Source organism: Octopus sinensis, linkage group LG21 (genome assembly GCF_006345805.1).
Source record: "Octopus sinensis linkage group LG21, ASM634580v1, whole genome shotgun sequence".
Taxonomy (NCBI): Eukaryota; Metazoa; Mollusca; class Cephalopoda; order Octopoda; family Octopodidae; genus Octopus; species Octopus sinensis.
In genome coordinates this window covers 11,207,887-11,220,496 of record NC_043017.1, presented here as the reverse complement: position 1 = coordinate 11,220,496, position 12,610 = coordinate 11,207,887, and the positions used below count along the sequence as shown (strand labels likewise).

The 12,610-nt window shown below is 37.8% G+C and overlaps 1 protein-coding gene across 11 annotated transcripts in view; it reads right to left on the bottom strand.

Moving 5' to 3' along the window:
• LOC115222833 (serine/threonine-protein kinase N2) overlaps positions 1 to 12,610 on the bottom strand; it is a 219,596-nt gene that overhangs the window by 95,621 nt on the left and 111,365 nt on the right. For all 11 annotated transcript variants that reach the window (XM_036511959.1, XM_036511962.1, XM_036511958.1 and 8 more), the window contains one exon: positions 679 to 773. In XM_036511959.1, coding sequence (XP_036367852.1) covers positions 679 to 773 — 95 coding nt within the window. The remainder of the gene's footprint in view (positions 1 to 678; positions 774 to 12,610) is intronic.

Below are 12,610 nucleotides of genomic sequence, written 5' to 3'. Positions count from 1 at the left end.
AATATCACAGCCAATCAGAATAATTTATCACAGCACAAGCATATGACACTTTTAACTTCAATAATTTGTCTGTCTGTTGGTCTGACTCTCTGTCTGTCTGTTTGTCTCTATAGGGTTTATTTTGGAGCTAAAACAGTTCCATGATTCTGTCTTAAATGCTTTTTGGTGATGAAATTTTTGAATTGAGTGCCTGTGGAGTTTTAATTAGTTTTCAATATAACCAACATTTTGGAAAGACATCATCATCATCATCATCATCATGGTTTCAAATTTTGGCACAAAGCCAGCAATTTTGGGGAGGAGACAAGTCGATTACATTGACCCCCAGTGTTCAACTGGTACTAATTTTAATCAACCCCGAAAGGATAAAAGGCAGAGGTAACCTTGGTGGGATTTGACCTCAGAACGTAAAGACACACAAAATACCACGAAGCATTTTGCCCAGTGGTGCCAATGATTCTGCCAGCTCACCACTTTTTTTTAATTATTATAATCATATTAATGCCACCCTTTTCAGGCTTTTATGGATCAGATTGGTCTCATCAATGTTCATGATGTGATAATGAGATTTTGGAATCAGTCATATGACACTTTTGATAAAAGGTGGTTCCAGGCAGGTTCCTGTGTAAAAGGGTTTAATGTTGATGGAATAAATGTATGAAAAATTAATGAACTTACTTTCAACTCGATGCTTAGCTGCTTGTCCAAAGAGGCAAGGCGTTGGTCTGTGGGGGATTGTTCCTGCCCATCTTTTTCTGGTGACATCAGACAATCTGGAATTATATAAAAAAAAATAAATGAATGAATAGATAAATTAATAAATAAAATATTTATGGTAAACACATTTTGGGCAATATTTTAAATTCCTCCTCCTCCTCCTTTTAACACACGTTTCCAAGTTTGCATGGGTCAGACAGAGATTATTAACCCTTTAGTATTCACGTGATTCTGTCAAAAGTAATACTTATTTATTCACATTGTTTTAAATTAATCCTGCATTATCTTGTAGCTTTGAGATTTTGATGAGGTAACTGTTAACTGTAGGGCTGGTGTGAGAGGCCAGATCTGGCCAATTTGAACATAAAACAAGGGAGAATATTTTGGCCGGATATGGCCGGTTTAAATGCTAAAGGGTTAAGGCAAACTTTCTACAGACAAATGCCCTCTCTTCCTGTCACCAAGCCTCACCTGATTAGAAGCAAGGTAATATTTCTCCATGGCCAGACATAGTTCCTCAGAATATTGTAAACGAATGGCACAACCGATGTCACACACACAAACAAATTTCAGTTTCCATTTACCAAATCCACTCATAAGGTTTTAGTCAGTCAAGGGCTATAGTAGAAGACACACTTTGCCCAAGGTGCAGCACAGGGGGACGGAACCCAGAACTATGTGGTTGGGAAGCAAACTTCTTAACCACACAGCCATACCAGCACCTACTTAGTGACCACAAAATATAATCCAAGTTAAATTTTGGCCAGTGTCCAAATGGCATGAAATGAATATGCTGCCACTTGCTAAGAACAATCTCTTCAATGGACAAACACTTACTCTAATAATGGTAATTAAGACAATGTAACAATTATTATTATTATTTTCTACATGTAAATAAGTCATATATTTCAGTGATAGGGGTGGCTGGCTTTACATACATTGTGTGCTGAGCTGAAGCTTATGACTAACAGAATATATATACATACATACATACACATATATATATAAATAAATATAGTTTAAATCCTATATATATGAGGATCTGTATATATCGAAACATTTGTAGCGATTAAAAAGCTGCCTAACTGTACTTACTCTTATTTTTTACTTATTTATTTTTTAAATAAACATATTTATAAATATATATATATATATATATAGTTAATCCAAACAAGAAAGCACAAAAAACACAACAACGCAAGGACGTGGAACAAATATAGTATTATTAGACGCTCAGGAAAGAAGGAGGGTTTAACATTTCAAGCGGAGCTCTTTGTCGGAAACACAGGAGAAGGAAAGATCCAGAGAAGGGAAGACAGAGGGAAAAAAAAAAATCGCCAACGGTACACACGAGGTCACACGAGTTGATATAATAATAATGATGATGATGATGATAACAATAATAATAATTTGAAATTTTGGCCCAAAGCCTGCACTTTCAAAGGAGGGGGCAAGTTGATTACATCAACCCTAACACCCTACTGGTGCTTATTTTATTGACCCTGATAGGATGAAAGGCAAAAACTGATCTTGGTGGGATTTGAAATCAGAATGTCAAGACCCATCCCACAAAGCATTTCGTCCACCACTCTGTCAAGTCTGCAAAACTACAAACAACACAAACAACTCTCTCTCTATATATATATCTATAACAAAAGAGGCAGGGTTGTACTTTTGGTGGGTAATTTGGCGCCAAATTACCCACCAAAAAATACAACCCCCACAAGTCAAAAAGTGCAACTGCCCTAACTGTAGAACTTGCATCTTCCTCTTAGAGGGCTCAACATACAAATTTAAGTCAGGTCATATCCAACCCAAATAGTCTACCAGTTTTATGGTCAAATCAGCCATATCTGGTCTCTCATACCTATCCTGCAATGTCATTCTAAAAATAAAACAATCGCATCATTAAAATCTCAAAGTTATAAGGTAATGTCTGATTAATCCGAAATAATGCGAATAAATATTCAATGCATTCGACAGAATAATCTGAATGCTGTAGAGATAAATAAGAATCCATTCCTTTGTTGACTGATACCCCATCCCCACCCCCCATCTCCACCCATTACAGCAACATAAATAGGAAACCTTCAGCTGTTCCTTCTATGACCATATATGGTATGAGACACAGTGACACATCAACTTAGTCAAACTAACTGATTGATCTGACAGCAGTGGATTAATTCAAAACTCTTGTTGTGGCTGATAATCACCATAGCAACTGTCTATTTATGATAACGAAATAAACAAACAAACAAAGGCAGACAGGAGAGAGGAGAGAAACGCAACTCAAAGTTACGTAACAAGAACTGAATGTGGGGCAGGGTGAAGGGTTAAAGAAGATCCATTTTGGAACTGTGAGGTTGCAGGTTCAATTTCATTGCACAGCACTTGTCTTACCTTAGACAAGTGTTTTCTATACTACAGTGCAAGCCTGGCTGTGTGGCTAAGAAGTTTGCCTCTCAATCACATGGTCTCAGGTTCAGTTCCACTCTTAATGGCTTGTGTTAGTGTGATATGGTTTAGTTTCAAATCAGTTTTGATTGAGCAAATCTATGGCCAAAGGCTGTGACCATCCAGCTGTGACCATCCCATCTTCCATTCAGACAGTTTATCTAGGATCACATAATTCAATATCATATCTGTTTCAAACAACTAAAACATAAGCTTTCCACTGAGCAGATTGACTAACCACTTAAAGGCTTCCACGTTGGTTTGTAAAAGGTCAGATGGAGTTAAAAGTTTAAAAAATCACTTTAAAACACTTCATATTTCTATGAATGTTGGAGAAATTTAAAGCAAAATGTTTCTAACAACTGAAGGGGATGAAATCAACAGTTTTCAAATGTCAACAATAATGAATATTGGTTAATTAATATCACCACCATTATCATTATCAGCAGCATCAATGTCATCACCATCATCATCATCATCACAGTGGTGAGCTAGAAGAACTGTTAGCATGCTGGGCAAAATGCTTAGCAGTATTCCGTTGGTCGACTTTGCCTTTCATCCTTTCAGGGTCGATAAATAAAGTACCAGTTACGCACTGGGGTCGATGTAATCGACTTCATCCGTTTGTCTGTCCTTGTTTGTCCCCTCTATGTTTAGCCCCTTATGGGTAGTAAAAAAAAAAAAAAAAAAAAGTATTCCGTTGGTCTTTATGTTCTGAGTTCAAATGTCACTCAGGTTGAATTTCCCTTTCATCCTCTCAGGGTCAATAAAATAAGTACCAGGCAAGTACTGGGGTCGATGCGATTGACTTGTCCCCTCCCACAAAGGCCAGGTGCCTATAGCAGAAAGGATTATTATCATTAATCAAGGTGGCAAGCTGGAAAGAGTTATTAGTACAGCAGACAAAATTCTTAGATTTTCTTTCCAGCTTTCTATGTTCTGAGTTCAAATTCCCCTAAGGTCACCTTTGAATTTCATCCATTCAGGGCGGATAGAATATGTACCAGTCAAGTGGTGGTGGTGGTGGTGGCGAAAGGAGTCGTCAGTTGATGGTATTGATAGGCGGCGAGTTGGCAGAATCGTTAGCATGCCGGGCGAAAAGCTTAGCCGTATTTCGTCTGCCGTTACGTTCTGAGTTCAAATTCTGCCGAGGTCGACTTTACCGTTCATCCTTTCGGGGTCAATAAATTAAGTACCAGTTACACACTGGAGTCGATGTAATCGACTTAATACCTATGTCTGTCCTTGTTTGTCCCCTCTGTGTTTAGCCCCTTGTGGGTAATAAAGAAATAGGTATTGATAGGCAGCAAGCTGGCAGAATCATTAGCACGCCGGGCGAAATGCTTAGCCGTATTTCGTCTGCCGTTACATTCTGAGTTCAAATTCCGCAGAGGTCGACTTTACCTTTCATCCTTTCGGGGTCGATAAATTAAGTACCAGTTACGCACTGGGGTCAATATAATCGACTTGATCTGTCCATCCTTGTTTGTAATCTCTGTGTTTAGCCCCTTGTGGGTAGTAAAGAAATAGGTATTCATAGCTCCCTCTCCTAAAAATTGCTGGCCCTGTGCACCAAAATTAGAAAGAAATCATCGCCGTCATCATTATCACTAAGACAGTGAGAGCTGGTAGAAACATGTTGGAGAAAATGCTTAATGGCATTTCCTCTGGCTTTTTATATTCAGAGTTCAAATGCCACTTAATGTCAACACTGCTTTACAAACATTTGGGTTGCATTTGGGAAACACCAGTTGAGCACAGGGGATAATGTAATCAATTCAAACCTCCCTCTAAAATTGCTGGCCTTGGGCCAAAAATAGAAAGAATTCTTCTTCTTATTATTATTATTATATAAGGCAGACACTGGCAGAATCATTAGCACATCGGTCGAAATGTTTAGCAGTATTTCGCCTGCCGTGGTGAGCTGGCAGAAACGTTAACACGCCGGGCGAAATGCGTAGCCATATTTTCGTCTGCCGTTACGTTCTGAGTTCAAATTCCGCCGAGGTCGACTTTGCCTTTCATCCTTTCGGGGTCGATTAAATAAGTACCAGTTACGCACAGGGGTCGATATAATCGACTTAATCCGTGTGTCTGTCCTTGTTTGTCCTCTCTGTGTTTAGCCCCTGGTGGGTAGTAAAGAAATAGGTATTTCGCCTGCCGCTGTGTTCTGAGTTCAACTTCCGCTGAAGTCAACTGTGCCTTTCATCCTTTCAGGGTCAATTAAATAAGTACCAGTTATGCACTGGAGTTGATGTAATTGACTTAATCCCTTCCCCCAAATTTGAGACCTTGTGCTTCCAATAGAAAGAATTATTATTATTATTATTCAGGTGACGATCTGGCAGAACTGTTAGCACGCTGGGTAAAATGCTTAGCAGTATTTCGCCCATTGCTACATTCTGAGTTCAAATTCCAGCAAAGTTGAAGTTGCCTTTCAGCTTTTCGGGGTTGATAAATTAAGTATAAGTTGAACACTGGGGTCAATGTAATCAACTCCTCCCATCCCCAAAATTGCTGCCTTTGTGGAAAAATTTGGAACCATTATTATTATTATTAGCATATTAGACAAAATGCTTAGCGACATTTCTTCCAGCTCTTTATATTCTAAGTTCAAATACCTATTTCTTTATTACCCACAAGGGGCTAAACACAGAGGGGACAAACAAGGACAGACATAGGTATTAAGTCGATTACATCGACCCCAGTGCGTAACTGGCAGTTAATTTATCGACCCCGAAAGGATGAAAGGTAAAGTCGACCTCGGCGGAATTTGAACTCACAGCGTAATGGCAGACGAAATACCGCTAAGCATTTCACCCGGCGTGCTAACGTTTCTGCCAGCTCACCGCCTTGTTCAAATACCTTGTTCTAAGTTCAAATACCACCAAGGTCAACTTAGCCTTTCATCCTTCCAGGGTCGATAAACTAAAGTACCGATCAAGTACTGGGGGGAGAGGGCCAATGGTATCGGCTTCTTCCTTCCCCTCAAAATCACTGTCCCACATATGTAAAGTCAAGAGGTAGTGTAAACATTTCTAATGTTAAGTCTTTTTAACAAAGTACTCGACATTTTCGAATAATTTCATTAAACTTGTAGGTTGTAAGGTTAAAGGTGGGAGGAGGAGGAGCAATAATAAAAAAAAAATCACAAAAACAAAACAAAAAGCTTTCTAGTGAATGAAAACCAATTTCATTTCAATAAATATTGATTTCTTCCTGACACGGAATCAATATTTATTCCTAGATTTCGTTTTAATAATTAGGAAAGGGAGAAAATTTAGTGAGACGAAGGCAGAGATTGTTGTTGTTGTTGTTGCTGTTATCATAATTATCATCATCATCCTCATCATTATATAAAGACTTCTTTGCTATGCTTGCATGGGTCAGATGAAATCTGTTGAGGCAAATTTTCTCTGGTTAGATGCTCTTCCTGTGGCCAACCTTCACCTATTTCCAAAGATATTTACCCCATCGAGGCTAAACATGTTTTTTTTTTATGGAAGATCATCATTTACAACTATCACATAATATCATGGGTAACACACACACATCCATGCAGTTATCCAATCCATGCCAGCATGGAAAACAAGCATTAACTGATGATGATGATAATGATATATACATATATATATTTCTTTATTGCCCACAAGGGGCTAAACATAGAGGGGACAAACAAGGACAGACAAAGGGATTAAGTTGATTACATCGACCCCCCAGTGTGAAACTGGTACTTTATTTATCGACCCCGAAAGGATGAAAGGTAAAGTCGACCTTGGCGGAATTTGAACTCAGACCGTAACGACAGACGAAATACTGCTAAGCATTTCGCCCGGCGCGCTAACGAGTCTGCCAGCACGCCGCCATTACATATATATGTGTATGCACACCCACCCACACACAAGTGTTTTCTGAGACAGGAGAATGTGAAGATGGTTGGTACATGTGTGTGTGTGTATATATATAAATTTATAAATAAGGATAATATCGATATTTAAATATTGATATTATCAAGTAGCCAGCATGGTAAAATTACCATACAAAGGTAATAATTTTTTACAACTAAAAATAAGGGTGTCTCTCAGACACCCTTATTTTTAGTTGTATATATATATATATATATATATACAGTATTCATTTGACAATCACAGGTGTTTCGTTCCAAAATCCCCCCGCGATAGGTGAAAACCCGCGAAGTAGAAACAGTACTATACTGTATATTTTTTTCTCATCTTTATAATTTGTATATATTTTACAAATGCAAAACAATACCACAGAGGAATCAATGTAAGCCTAAATAATAAACCAAGATACAACGAGGGGTAACTGTATTTGTTTATCGTTTGCTTGCTTGTCATTGGACTGTGTCTCTGCCGAGGTCCTGCCTGGATGATGTCAATGCCTACGTAGAAGGTAGTAGTGGGTGCAAGACCATCTGACCTAAATGCCAGCAACTGTTTCCGGATGTTCATAAGAGCCTCATGCACATTGAACTACTAGAGATTTACAGTTAGGCAAGAGTTGCCAAAGATAACCAGCCAGGAAATGGTTCATAAGATCTGAAGTGAAGGTCTTTCTGTAAATCAAATTCAAAATAAAAAAAAATTAAAAAATGAAACAATGCCTTCTTTGTTGTCCTCAGAATCACAAGACAGGAAGTTGTTGAATCATCTTGTCAAACAACAACCATTTTAATAAATCAATGAGGTAGCCCAGCCTCTATATTCTCACTTCACTCGCTAGATATAACAGCCTATTTCCCCCTAAAACCATACTCGTCATCATCGTTATGTAATGTCTACTGTTGCATGAGTCACATGGAGTTTATTGAGGAATATTTTCGATATTTTGATACTCATTTTGGTCACCAACCCTCATCTGTTTCCAAGTAAGGTGATATTTCACCATATGGTCAAGAAGCTCATTTTGCAACCATGTGATTTTGGGTTCAGTTCCAGTGCATGGTACCTTGGGCAAATGTCTTCTACTATATCCCTATGCTGACCAATGACTCAAGATAGAATTTGCAAGATGGAAACTGTGTGGAAACCCATTATATATATATGTAGTAGAATAGTAAAGAGTAAGTTCTTGGTACAGTATTATATACATTTAAAAAATGAGTAGAGATGGCTTTTTTGAGGGGATAATTTTTATTCTAATCTTAATAATAATGTTTACAGTGAATATTATTATTAAAATAAAAATAAAAATTATCCCCTCAAAAAATCCATCTCTACTCATTCTTTCAAAGAAAGATAGATTTATGTATGTTTATCTGTTTGTCTCCCATCCCATTGTTTGACAACCAGCATTAGTTTGTTTACATCTACATAACTTAGCTGTGTGGTAAAAAAAAAACTGCTACAAAAAGTACCACACTTTAAAAAAGAAAAAAAGTACAGGGGTTCATTTGTTCGACTAAACCCTGCAAGGCAGTGCCCCAGCATGGCTGCTTGGGCACTGCTTTGAAACAAGTAAAAGATTAGAGATGCGTTCCTGTTGAGAATCAGAGCAGAGCAATATAATTATTTAGATGAAAATTTATGATTCTAAATTAAATCGATACTTTCAACAGAAATACCATCTCCATTACAATACTAAGAACTTCAACAATCTATTAAATACCATTGTGACTCACTACAAAAATTCAAAAATAATTTAATTTAATTTCATACCACAGAAAATAGCAGCCACACAGACAGAATATATGGGCGTTTTTACAAGAATCTGAATAACAAAGAGTTTTTTTTGGGGTTTTTTTTTTTTTTTCTTTTAATCATAAAATGGAAGAGCAAAGAAGATAAAACAGTGAAAATTACAAAAAAGAAAACACCCCACTTATTAATAGAATATCTTAATCTGAAAATGTTATCAAATATAGCTTATAGACTCGCTTCTACAAAGTAAGAGCAGTCATCTGCATTTTAATCTATTCTTAGTAAATTTATGTTAATCCTCTGTTAAATCTTCTCATACATTCCAAAATCTGTCTCACAATGGTGCCAATGCAAAGCTGATGTATTTTAGGAATATTAAACATGAGATTTATTTTGTTAATGAAACTCTTGACAACCTAATTATATAGTGGATATTGGGCAGAGGGGAGGATCAGAATTGGTATGCTAGATCCTTCCTTGGATGTTGTAAAGATTGACTAAAAGGACTGACAATAGCATCTGACAGAAAAAAAAAAACATTGCCTCAAAAAAGTGGGGGAGAAAAAAAAAGAAAACTATTGAGTATGAAATCAGATGGGGCTTCCCATATTGCTAATCCTCACTTCAATAAGTAAAAGCAGCTTTAAATCCCTATTTTGATTAATTATTATTTTTATTTAAGTAGTGAAATGGTAGAATCATTAGCACACCAGACAAAATGCTTAGCAACATTTCATCTGTCTTTATGTTCTGAGTTAAAATTCAAGTGAGGTTAACTTTGCCTATATCCTTTTGGCATCAAAATAAGTAAGAACCCTCCCTTTTTTGACCAGGCTCCCGTTGGCTTTTATGGGTTTTTTCCACCAGGAACCTTTCGTAACGCCTCCCCCTTTTGGGAGATTTTCATTGTTATAATCTTTCGTTGTTAAACTGTTTTTACTCGGATTTTTCACAAACGGACAAAACCCTTTGTAACCTTTCGTCCTGTTTTGTCCCTTTATGTGATAATTGATTTTTGTCAGCCCTTGTGGCCAATAAAAGAATTAATTATTATTATTATTGTATGTTCCAGTTTTTTAAGGCGGTGAAGTGGCAGAATCGTTAGCATGGTGGATGAAATGCTGAACGGTATTTCACCTGTCGCTCCATTCTGAGTTCAAATTCTGTTGAGGTCACCCCCAACAAAATGAATGTGGGAGGCATTGCTTTCTTTAGTTCTTGAGACAACCAAGTGCTAACAACGGAATTTGTAGGATGTTGCTCGACATGCTAAAAACAAGAGCTAAACTTCTAAGAAATATAAACATACCATCTTAAAATGACGAAGGAAACGTGTAGACATTAGATTGTAGGATTCCTTGGTAAACTATGCCTTTGGAAAGAAAGGACAGAATTATCAATGCACATACCCTTTTGATTATAGGTCAGCAAGCTGGCAGAATTGTTAACAAATCAGACAAACATTCTGAGCAGCATTTCATGTGACTCATTACATTCTGAGTTCAAATCCTGCCTGGATCAACTTTGCCTTCCATCTGTTTTTTTTTGGGGGGGGGGGGTGATTAAATAAGTAGCAGTTGAGCACTGGGGTTGATGTAATCGCTTGCCCCCCATTCCACCCCATTCTCTCGAGATTGCTTGCATGGAGCCAGAATTAAAAAAGAAAACTTATAGGTCAGCTCAATCAGGGCTGTCTGACCCAGGGCTATAAACATTACCAACACCACAGCAATAACAAGCAAGAATTTATGTACATCGGTTTGTTTATGCTAGTCTATACTGGGAGACTCTTTGATACAATGAATTTGACATTTAAAAAACCAAAACAAACAAAAAGACATCAATCTGATGCAAGAGCAGCTGGTGCATCATTCTGCAGAGCAGATGCATTCTTCTGCAAAGCATAACTGAGCATTGCTGCAGAATATTGTATCAGTTTCTGAGAAAGAAAGAAAAAGAAGTGGAGGGGAGGGGGGGATCTCCCCCACCCCCTAAAGGAACAAGAAATGTTGAAGTAAGAGAAGCTATAGAAGACATCATTACACGGTTATTATTAGACAGGAACTGCAAAGGAAAGGGAAAGAAAGGAACACAACTCTAAATATAGTCCAGCAGCAGCAGCAGAAGATTTACATAGAATGAGCAGGCAGCAAGACACACCCAATAGCAGAATTCTGTCAGTCAGGATTTCGCGCGTGTGTATGTGTATGTGTGTGTATATATATGTGTATGTGTGTGTATATATGTATATATATATATACTCTTTTACTTGTTTCAGTCATTTTGACTGCGGCCATGCTGGTGCACCGCCTTTAGTCGAGCAACTCGACCCCTGGACTTATTCTTTTGTAAGCCCAGTACTTATTCTATCGGTCTCTTTTGCCGAACTGCTAAGTGACGGGGACATAAACATACCAGCATCAGTTGTCAAGCGATGCTAGGGGGACAAACACAGACACACAAACATACATGCACACACACACACACACACACACACACACACACACACACATATATTACATATATATATATATATATATATACATATATATATATATATATATATACATATATACGATGGGCTTCTTTCAGTTTCCGTCTACCAAATCTACTCACAAGGCTTTGGTCGGCCCGAGGCTAGAGTAGAAGACACTTGCGCAAGGTGTCACGCAGTAGGACTGAACTTGGAACCATGTGGTTGGTCAGCAAGCTACTTACTACACAGCCACTCCTGCGCCTATATGTATATTTCTTTTCTAAATTAATAAAGTATTTGTTAAAACCTGTCCCTCTTGTGTTGCCTTTCACTTTATGTTGATTACACACACACACACACACACATTATCATCATTATTTAATGTCTGTTGTCCCTGCTGGCATGGATTGGTCAAACTGATCAGAGCTGGCAAGCTGGAAGGCTGCACCACGCTCCAGTCTGATTTGGCATGGTTTTCTATGACTGGATGCCCTTCCTAATGCCAACCACTCTGAGAGTGTAATGGGTGCTTTTACCTGTCATGGGCACGGGTACCATTTGCAGAACACCAGTATCTGCCATGACTGCAATTTTACTTGGCTTGATGGTCTTCTACTCAAGCATGATATAATGCCAAGATCTTGGTCATTCATCATTCCACCCATTGGTTCTTTTTAGTTATCTCCCTTAATTCGTTTTATTTATTTTTAATTACATTCGTTATTTTTAAGTGTATGTCCTTTCAATTTTTAGTATATGTGTGTGTATGTATGTGTGTGTAAGTTATTTTTACATTAGTAAAAATGAAAATGTATTCTCCACCCATAACTGAATTTGTTTGTAATATATGAGAGTGTGGGGGCAGATGGGTTTTGGAAAAAAAGGAGAGGGTGAGAGGAAGAGGATGTGAGAGAGGAAGGGTGGTAGTGAAAAGTGTTCGAGGGAGGGAAGTGGAAAAAGAAAAAGAGAGAAATTGAATTTGATACTGTTTGCAGAAAAAGAAAAATAAGTCTTTACATCTTAAGAACAAGAAGGATGGCTGCCAATTAGACACGCTTGTACATGTTTACAATGAGTGAAAGCTTGGCATTGAGGAGGGGCAAGTGTGTAATTCCTGTTTCAAGAACAATGTGTTGACATGGGATGGCGGTATTTCTCAAAATAACCCCCACCATACAGCCCATCTCACCCTGTCATCAAATTGTTTTGTTTCCTTGCTCTTGAAGAGTAGAATAGGCAGGAAAAACAAAAAAGGACAAATAGGCATCATTCTAAGAGCTAACTGAGGGTATCTCTCAGGTCA